General features: G+C 37.6%; 1 protein-coding gene across 1 annotated transcript; it reads right to left on the bottom strand.

The window, feature by feature from the left end:
* Positions 1-4,873: 4,873 nt before the first annotated feature.
* Positions 4,874-10,259, bottom strand: LOC101026372 (olfactory receptor 6Y1). The gene has a single exon (XM_021925329.2). The coding sequence runs from the start codon at positions 6,319-6,321 to the stop codon at positions 5,344-5,346; it is 978 nt and encodes a 325-aa protein (XP_021781021.2). The 5' UTR covers positions 6,322-10,259; the 3' UTR covers positions 4,874-5,343.
* Between the last annotated feature and the right edge of the window lie 589 nt (positions 10,260-10,848).

The raw sequence follows: 10,848 nt of genomic DNA on the forward strand, positions 1-10,848 counted from the left end.
ATAAATTCCTGGACACATACACCCTTCCAAGACTAAACCAGGAAGAAGTTGAATCCCTGAATAGGCCAATAACAGGCTCTGAAATTAAGGCAATTGTTAATAGCCTACCAGCCAACAAAAGTCCAGGACCAGATGGATTCACAGTTGAATTCCACCAGAGGTACAAAGAGGAGCTGGTACCATTTCCTTCTGAAACTATTCCAATCAATAGAAAAAGAGGGAATCCTGACTAACTCATTTTATGAAGTCAGTATCATCCTGATACTAAAGCCTGGCAGAGACATGCACACAAAAGATAATTTTAGACCAATATCCCTGATGAACATCGATGCAAAAATCCTCATAAAATACTGGCAAACCGAATCCAGCAGCACATCAAAAAGCTTATCCACCATGATCAAGGGGCTTCCCTGGGATGCAAGGCTGGTTCAACATACACAAATCAATAAATGTAATCCATCATATAAACAGAACCAATGACAAAAACCACATGATTATCTTAATAGATGCAGAAAAGACCTTCGACAAAATTCAACAGCCCTTCATGCTAAAAATTCTCAATAAATTAGGTACTGATGAGACATATCTCAAAATAACAAGAGCCATTTATGACAAACCCACAGTCAATAGCATACTGAATGGGCAAAAACTGGGAGCATTCCCTTTGAAAATTGGCACAAGGCAGGGATACCCTCTCTCATCACTGCTATTTAACATAGTGTTAGAAGTTCTGGCCAGGGCAATCAGGCAGGAGAAATAAATAAAGGGTATTCAATTAGGAAAAGAGGAAGTCAAATTGTCTCTGTTTGCAGATGACATGACTGTATATTTAGAAAACCCCATCGTCTCAGCCCAAAATTTTCTTAAGCTGATAAGCAACTTCAGCAAAGTCTCAGGATACAAAATCAATGTGCAATAATCACAAGCATTCCTATACACCAATAACAGATAAAGAGAGAGCCAAATCATGAATGAACTCCCATTCACAATTGCTTCAAAGAAAATAAAATACATAGGATTCCAACTTAAAAGGGATGTGAAGGACCTCTTCAAGGAGAACTACAAACCACTGCTCAGTGAAATAAAAGAGGACACAAACAAATGGGAGAACATCCCATACTCATGGATAGGAAGAATCAACATCCTAAAAATAGCCATATGGCCCAAGGTAATTTATAGATTCAATGCCATCCCCATGAAACTACCAATGACCTTCTTCACAGAATTGGAAAACACAGGCATGGGCAAGGACTTCATGTCTAAAACACCAAAAGCAATGGCAACAAAAGTCAAAATTGACAAATGGGACCTAATTAAACTAAAGAGCTTCTGCACAGCAAAAGAAACTACCACCAGAGTGAACAGACAACCTACAGAATGGGAGGAAATTTTTGCAATCTACCCTACTGACAAAGGGCCAATATCCAGAATCTACAAAGAACTTCAACAAATTTGAAGGATATGAACTGACACTTCTCAAAAGAAGACATTTATGCAGCCAACAGACATATGAAAAAATGCTCATCATCACTGGCCATCAGAGAAATGCAAATCAAAACCACAATGAGATACCATCTCACACCAGTTAGAATGGCGATCATTAAAAAGTCAGGAAACAACAGGTGCTGGAGAGGCTGTGGAGAAATTGGAACATTTTTACACTGTGGTTGGGACTGTAAACTAGTTCAACCATTGTGGAAAACAGTGTGGTGATTCCTCAAGGATCTAGAGCTAGAAATACCATTTGACCCAGCCATCCCATTACTGGGTATATACCCAAAGGATTATAAATCATGCTGCTATAAACACACATGCACACATACATTTATTACGGCACTATTCACAATAGCAAAGACTTGGAATCAACCCAAATGTCCATCAATGATAGACTGGATTAAGAAAATGTGGCACATATACACCATGGAATACTATGCAGCCATAAAATGGATGAGTTCATGTACTTTGTGGAGACATGGATGAAGCTGGAAACCACCATTTTGAGCAAACTCTCGCAAGGATAAAAAACCAAACACCGCATGTTCTCACTCATAGGTGGGAATTGAACAACGAGATCACTTGGACACAGGATGGGGAACATCACACAACGGGGCCTGTTGTGGGTTTGGGGGAGGGGGAGGGATAGCATTAGGAGATATACCTAATGTAAATGAGGAGTTAAGGGGTTCAGCACACCAATATGGCACATGTATGCATATGTAAGAAACCTGCACGTTGTTCACATGTACCCTAACTTAAAGTATAATAGTAGTAATAAAAAAAAAACCAACACAGTATCATTTATAATCAGGTACTACAAATTGCTAAATTTTTATAATTAGTGTAATTTAAATGAAGGAAATATATTCAAGAAAAACAAAAACACCAGGAAATGTTTTCTTTTCCCTCATGTGCTTAATATTTTTGGTGAATAGTAATTATAGAGCTAACACATGTTCACTGTAGAACTTTTACAAAATACAGGTAATTATAACACAAGACATAACTCTGGAGAAAATAATTTGGAAGTATCACTTAAAATCTCTCTAGAATTTTTTTACATATACACATACACATTTATCTTTCTATCATTAATTATATCTTTATTAGCATAGTTGTTCATAATACCAATGCCATATAATTTTATATTCTATCTTTTAATTTAACACTAAAATTATTTTGTAACATTGTTTTCTTTCAAAATATGACTTGCAATATCTGTATAGTATTCCATTTTATAGGTATACCATACTTTACTTAAATATTCCAATTATTTGGAAAATGTACATGCTTTTAAAATTAAATATGCTTAATTGAATACATGTGTGCATATAGCTTCATAAATTATAACCCTAATACAGACTCCTATATTTGAAATTATAGAGCCAAGGGAACTATTTCTAAATTTACTTCCAGAGTTTGAAATAATTTATATAACCATGGACAGCATAATAAAATTTTTTATGTCACTTATGTGATGGGTAATATCTCACATAAATAACCAATTAAAATGTTTGGGTATCTTAATCTTGTTTAAATTTTAATTTTTTAATTTAATTTTTATTTTAAGTTCAGGGATACATGTGTAGTTTTACTATATGGGTAATCTTGTATTATGGGTGTTTGTTGTACAGATTCTTTTTTCACCTAGATATTAAGCCTATTACCCATTAATTATTTCTCCTGATCCTCTACCTCTTCCCACCCTGCACCCTCTAATGGGCCCCAGTGTCATTGTTCCCCATTGTGTGTCCAAGAGTTATCATCATTTAGCTCCTACTTACAAGCGAGAAAATGTGGTATTTGGTTTTCTGTTCTTGCGTTAGTTTGCTAAAAGTGATGGCCTCCAGCCCCATCCATGTTCCTGGAAAGGACACGATCTAATTGATTTTATGGCTGCATTGTATTTCATGGTGTATATGTAGCACATTTTCTTTATCCAGTCTATCATTGATGGGCATTCTGGTTGGTTCCATGTCTTTGCTATTGTAAATAGTGCTGCAATAAACATATGTGTGTATGTGTCTTTATAGTAGAATGATTTATATTCCTTTGGGTATATATTCAGTGATGGGATCGCTGGGTCAAATGGTATTTCTGTTTTTAGGTCTTTGAGGAATCACTACACTGTCTTTTACATAGATTGAACTGATATACACTCCCACCAACAGTGAATAAGTGTTCCTTTTTCTCCACAACCTCACCAGCATCTGTTATTTTTTGACATTTTAGTAATAGCTATTCGGACTGGTGTTAGATGGTAACACAATGAGATATCACTTCATACCAGTTAGAACTGCTATTATTAAAACCATTCATTGTGATTTTTATTTTCATTTTTCTAATGATCACTGAGCCTTTTTTTCATATGATTGTTGTCCACATGTATGTTTTCTTTTGAAAAGTGTCTGTTCACATCCTTTGCCTACTTTTAAATGGAGTTGTTCGTTTTTATCTTGTAAATGTGTTTAAGTTCCTTATAGATGCTGAATTTAGACCTTTGTCAGATGCATGGTTTGCAAAAAAATTTTTCCATTCTCTAGGTTGTTTGTTTACTCTGTTGATGATTTCTTTTGTTGTGCAGAAGCTTGTTAGTTTAATCATATCACATTTGTCAATTTTTGTTTTTTAATATCTTTTAAAAAATTACTGAGGCTTATTGGCTCCAGTATTAGTTTCCTAGGGCTGCCATTACGAAGTACCAAATACGGTCTCAGTATTTTTGATGTTAAGAATCAGAAATCAAGTACTTGGGAGGGCCATACTCTCTCTCTCTTTCAGCTCTAGGATAACATCCTTCCTTGCTACTTCTAGCTTTTGGTGTCTGCCAGCAATACTTCTTCCTTAACTTATAGATGCATTGCTGCAGCAACATGGTTGCTTTCTGCCCTTTGTGTGTGCACATTGTCTTTCATCTGTGTGTGTCTGTGTCCAAACTTCCTTTTTATAATGACACCAGTCATATTGTAAATAGGGTCACATTCTGAGAGACTGGGGTTAGGACAACATACTTTTTTGGAGGGAGGGAGGAGTGGGACATAATTTTGCCCATAACAACTACCTATTTTTTAAAATTAGGTTTATATACTTGGTTTTCCACTGAGTGTTTAATTTTTATAAGCTTAAAGTGTTTTTTAATATTTAAGGTTGGTATATGTTATTATAACATTAATAACAAAAACTAGTAATAGTTTTCACTTTGTTATTTGGCATAAACTTAATCTTTTGTTTTTAAAAGCCTTAACAAATTAGTCATTTATGTTATTTGGAGGGAAGTGGATGGAGTCTCCCTATGTTGACCAGGCTGGGCCCAAGTTCCTGGACTCAAGGGATCCTGCTGCCTCAGTCTCTTGAGTAGCTGGGACTACAAGTATGTGCCACTGTGCCTAACAGGCATTAATTTATGTTGATCTTTTTCTTTTACTTCTACAATATAGAGTGTAAAAAAAACCTTTTTCTAACCACCTGAGAGATGAACGGTGGTTTTATTCTTTATATTTAATTGTTTGTCCTTTCTGGAATTTATTTTGATAAGTTGTGTGGAAAAAGTATTTATCTTCCTCTTTTCCTCCCTCCTACCACTTGCTCTCTCTCTCTCTCTTTCTTCCTGACTTCAAATAGATTTTCTACCATTTTAAAACTTGTCTCTCAGCCTGATAACAGAGGTTACTTCTTGAGAACATGTTTCTCTAGTCATGATTATGTGTACACACACACACACACACACACACACAGGAGAGCAGTGTTACAGTACTGGAGACTGGGGGATAACCACAAACAAGACTGAGGGGAAAAGTGTGTCGTGATCATCTCTCAGTTTAAGCCTGAAAGGAATCTAAACATTTTTTAACTACTGAAAACCCCATTTCCCTGGGGCCCACTTCCTCTGCAATGTATGGTCTTTCTGAGGGCTGCCTTTACGTCACGATTCCTCAGACAGTAAATGATGGGGTTGAGGAGTGGAACAATGACAGTGTAGAGAACAGATACCACTTTGTTGGAATTGTAGGCATACATGAGTTTGGGACGGGCATAGGTGAAAAGGGTTGTGGAATAGAAGAGAATTACAACGGTCAGATGGGAGGCACAGGTGGAGAATGCCTTTTGGCAGCCCTGAGCAGAAGGGATCCTGAGGATGGTGGCAAGGATAGCAGCATAGGATGCCACCACAACACAAAGAGGAAGAGCAATGACCATGAGGGCCAAGAAGAAGTCCACCAGCTCAGCCTGTGAGGAGTCCCCACAGGAGACGTTAAGGAGTGGAGAGATATCACAAAAGTAGTGATTGATCTGAGGCGTGCCACAGTAGTGAAGTTGTGCTATAAAAACCATCTTAATCATGGCAGTCATGAGTCCACAGAACCAGCATCCTCCAGCCAGTGTGCCACAGAGCTGGTTGATCATGATGACTGGGTAGCGTAGTGGATTACAAATGGCTACATAGCGGTCAAAGGCCATGACAGCAAGAAGGATGTACTCAGTGCAGACAAAGGTCACAAAAAAGTAAAGTTGAGTCATGCAACCATTGAAGGAAATACTCTTGTCGTGACTGAGGAAGTCAACAAGCATCTTGGGGCTGATGACTGTGACATACCACATCTCCAGGAAGGAGAGGTGGCTCAGGAAGAAGTACATGGGCTTATGTAGCTGCCCATCACTGTGGATAGCTAAGATGATAAGAAGATTCTCCAGCAGTGTCAGCAAGTAGGTTGCCAGGAAAACGGAGAAAAGAAGAAGCTGGAAGGCTGGTCGTGTTGGAAACCCCAGAAGAATGAAATGTGTTGTCACTGTACGATTATCTACTTCCAGAATTATGGTGGTCATGACTGGCTGTGGGCACAGACAAAGTCAGTTCCTTCCATGACACAAGCACTAGTCTATGGTTATTTGTAATGATAGAGCCCACCACTAGCAAATTTATCACAATAGGAGGTCTCTGCTTTTTTATCTGACTGCCTCTTGAATTATGGTGAGAACCAAAGCTTTTGAGAAAAGGGAGCTTATATTTTAACTTGTTTTCAAATTTTCTCAAGAGCAGTAACTTGTCCAAGGTCACACAAAATAGAGGTTATAACTTTCTAAATCCTAGTTCTGTGCTTTGCCAATATATCACTTTTGGGCACACAAAAAAATTGGTCTTAAGACCACCCTTTCAATACAGGCAAAACATCCCCATCTACTGAATATGGCGAGGAGGAAGAAAGCCCAATTACCCATTCTCTAGGGGCAATTTGTGTGACTCTGGAGTGGTTGCATGACCCTACTTACCTGTAAAATGCAGAGAATTTTCCTGCTTTTGTCTAACAAGGTGCTTAAGCTTGAATGAAGCAATAGCTGAGCCCACCCACAGGACTAACAGCAAAATCAGGTTTGATGCAATTATTCACCAGCTTTTCAGAGAGCAAACCTGATTGGATAACTTGAAGGGTAATATTTTCTTCAATACAATCCATTGTATAAAATGCTTGCTTAGGAGTTTGACAAAAGTTCATTCAAATCCAACTTTTGTCTTCATATATCTAAGTGAGAATACCACATAATCTTTTAGAATACTAGTTACTTTATTTATAAAATGGGGATAATACAATGGGGTTCACATTTTGTGAACATCAAATGGGATTTAGAGTTTAAATTCAGTTCCTGTGATATTTGCTGTTACCTTTCCAGGCTACTCCACTTACCCCCACATACATAGCTCCTCCTCCTTTTTAAGCAACACACACTCTACCCCACACACAGAGCTTCCCCCACCCCAACTTCGACCCCTGCCGAAAACAGCAAAAAACTGGTGCAAACAGCAGCCATTGTTAATGAGAAAAGGGAGAGGACTGTGGGACTTTTCCAAGGGTGCTAAATTAGAAAACCATAATCTGTTGGGAGTAATATCAGAGAAAACGAGCAAATTAGTGACTCTTCTGCATTTCTGTTCATTAGTTTCGCAAAATGTGTTACCTCTTTTTGTGTTAGGCTGAGAATCATTCCCAAACCTATTGATACTAAACACCTTCCCATTTCAGGTCTCGCTCTGTGTCCTATTGCTTCCATTCTCTTTTCTGCTCTTCTCCAGAGCCACTTTCACTCTTGTTCCCCATTTCTCAACAGCTCAATTTTATGGTATAAATGTGTAGGACAACTAGGAAAGGGGTTTTTTTTTTAAATTCCTAAGGAATGACCATGAGGTGAAAGAGCCAGAAAACTACTGCCCACACTATCCATTTCCTCTTCCCACTTAGATTTCAGCTTTAGAATCCTGAAAGAAAGGCAGAATAGAAAGCACGATTATTCCTTGTTACAGAGGAAAATGGACACAGATAATCCAGAAAAGGCAAATAATATATTACAGTGTAAATGCAAATAATTTTCTTTTCTGTTGGAATACAGTTCCTGAGAAACACACTCACAAACACAAACACACGCACAGTCAACACAAAACCTGTCCTTGCTCACCACAGCGTGGTATTCACTAGGCAGTGTGGGAGTGGGACGTACAAGCAAGTCCCATTATGAACCTCCTAATCTTTTTCTTCATCCTGATTTAAAAAAAAAATCTTTGCGTCCAAAAATTCAAACCAACTTAAAATCTATTCGTGAAGAGTGTAGGCCAGACTCCACCTTGCTCTCTGTTACTACATCACCATCCTTTTCAACGAATTGATGAAATGAACATGTTTCTAGCTATTGAGGGTAGTATTACTATTTGGGAGGCACTTTCTTGGTTCATAGTAATAGGGTATAAGTCTCCAGAGTCATGTCCTTGGGCTTAATCTTTGTGTCTACTTTTTTAAATATTCTAGAAAACCATAGGCAAGACATTATACCCTAATGTCATCTTTTCTTGGGACCACCCACAGTGTCCTGCAGAAGATGCCTAGCCTAAAAAGCATAGTTAGAATAATTCTACTAAATAATGCAATATATTCTCCATTCCTTTGCAATAGATATTGTCATTCTTAGGGTAGTTGCTTCAGATGTGAAGCTGGAAATAAAAACAACTAATTTAATTTTAAGAATAAGAATAAGTAAATAAAGTGGGAGATATTTTCACAGAACTGTGCATTTATTCATTCTTCCTCTAATTCCAGCAGAGTCCAGATGAAGCTCCACAAAGTAAAAATACAAAGAAATAAAAAGGAAAGGGATTATACAGTATTATATAAAGAACATCTGATTAACAGCTTTATCATTTGAGCATGGAATTTAGCTTTGAGGTCTCTAGCAGTCAAGTAGAAGAGGAAAACAATTCAAAGTACAATATGCTCTCATTCAAGTTTCAAAATTATTCACACATATGTATATACAGAATTATGTTTTGATAAATGTGAAAGTTAGTGTATAAAGAGGTAGAGTGCTTTATCAAAAGGCACATACATTGTAGATACAATAAGGGTCTAGATTTCCTAATTCCTAAAACTAGCCATAAATTTCTAGGGCTAGATTGTCTGGGTCACATCCTAGTGCCTTCTAAGATTGTTGAGACAGCTTGGGCAGGCTTGTAAGGAAGAGAGCAAGGCTCACAGAGTTAACAGCCTTCCCTCCAGTGGAAGTTTTATAGCAACTGGATTCTGAGGAGGCTCTGCTGAATATATGGAAGCATCTTTACTGCCAGATGGTAACTCACATTTATGTATGTGAAAGCACATTCACATCATTCTATCTGATCTTCACCATCGTGGAGTTAGCACCAATGTCACAGTGCTGACTTGACGCGAAGATATTAAATGTCTAGCTGAATGGTACACAGCTAAGTTGCTTAATGGCAGAATTGGAATTAAACAGCAAATTTATTTTTTTATAATCCACTGATTTTTGTGTATGAGTATGTAGAGGATGATCTATGAATTGGGTGAGGCCTTTTTTTTTCTTCTGAGAATTAAATTGTACCTTTAAAAATAGTTTTAATGGCACTCTATTCAAGGAATGAAAATTTAAGGAGAATCAAAGGGCCAGGCTGAGAGCCAAGAGCCAGTTTGAAGGTTTGAGTACTCTGGATCTCAACCATATTACCCAGCAGCAGGTTAAACCATCTCACTTTTTCTTGTAGCCAACTGTCAGTTATGCATTGTGGACTTGTCTGATGAAATAATAGCATTTTAAAATCAGTGGTATTTTAATTCAAACTTCTTTTTTTCCTCAGATAAGGAAATCTCAAAGTGATTTAAGTGCTTTTTCTCTAAGTTTAAACAACTATATAGTGGCACAGTAGCAATTTATTAATGATTACATTTTAGTCCCTGGCAAGCATTAATCCCCAATTGTCTTATACAATTCATTCAATTTAATTCCTTCTATGGCTCACTGTTATCTTACACACTTCATTCAAATTAATTCCTTATCTGATCCAATTATTATTAGCTCAAGAAGGACAAATCACCTTAAGTTTTAGCCTGATTTGAATAGAATCATAAAAGTTAATGTGAGTCTTACAACAATGATTTTCTCAAAAATATATTTTTTAGCTTTCACAATTGCTTGTCCATTGTATTGATCATGTGCACACACACACACACACACACACACACATATACACATTGCTAAGCAAGTAGAATGAGATCCTTCAGCTCTAGAAACACAAGATTGTAGGACTGCAAAGAACCTGAGAGGTAACATGATTTAGCTCCCTACCACATTTGTGAATCACCAATGTATAGATGCAAGTATTCACCCAGACTTTGCCAGACTTTTTCCAGGAATGGAAATCCAGTATCTATAAAACTAGCCATACTTTAAATAAGAGAAACTTTTGATTTGGGAGGTGGAAGGCTTTCTCTTCTGAACCCCAATGCACCCACATTCATGGGTCCTGGTTCTGTTTCTGAAAGTAAGTCTCGCCACCTTCTCAAAGGATAGACTTCACTGTTTGAAAAGAGCCATAAGGTCCTTTAAACCTCCAATTCCCCCCCCATCAGCACCCCCATTACCCCTGTCTCATCAGGTCTCTCCTTTTTTAGATTAAGCCACTCAATTTCCATATATATGTATGGAGAATATACACACACACACACACACACACACACACACACACACACACACACATCCGGGTTATCAGTTCCCTAAAGATTGTGATCATCCTCTTTGGATGATTCCAGCTTAACTGGGACATTTAATGGGGACAAATATCATCAGGCTATGGAAAATACAATTGGTATTTAAGGCTTAGTTTCACTCTGGAATCAGAGAATAAGAATATCTTCTTTTTCCCCTTGAGCCTTCCACCAGAAAGTAACAAGAGGCTCTCTTTCTGATTTCCCAGGGAGGGTGGATATGACCTTTCCCATAGCTAGTGGGCAATGAGCCCAGGATAATAATGGGTCTAGGAAATGACCTGCTCTGTTGTTTGTGGGAAAATGAGGT

Source organism: Papio anubis, chromosome 1 (genome assembly GCF_008728515.1).
Source record: "Papio anubis isolate 15944 chromosome 1, Panubis1.0, whole genome shotgun sequence".
Taxonomy (NCBI): domain Eukaryota; kingdom Metazoa; phylum Chordata; class Mammalia; order Primates; family Cercopithecidae; genus Papio; species Papio anubis.

Coding starts and splice junctions, on each gene's coding strand:
- LOC101026372 (XM_021925329.2), bottom strand. CDS start 6,321: ATGACCACCATAATTCTGGAAGTAGATAATCGTACAGTGACAACACAT.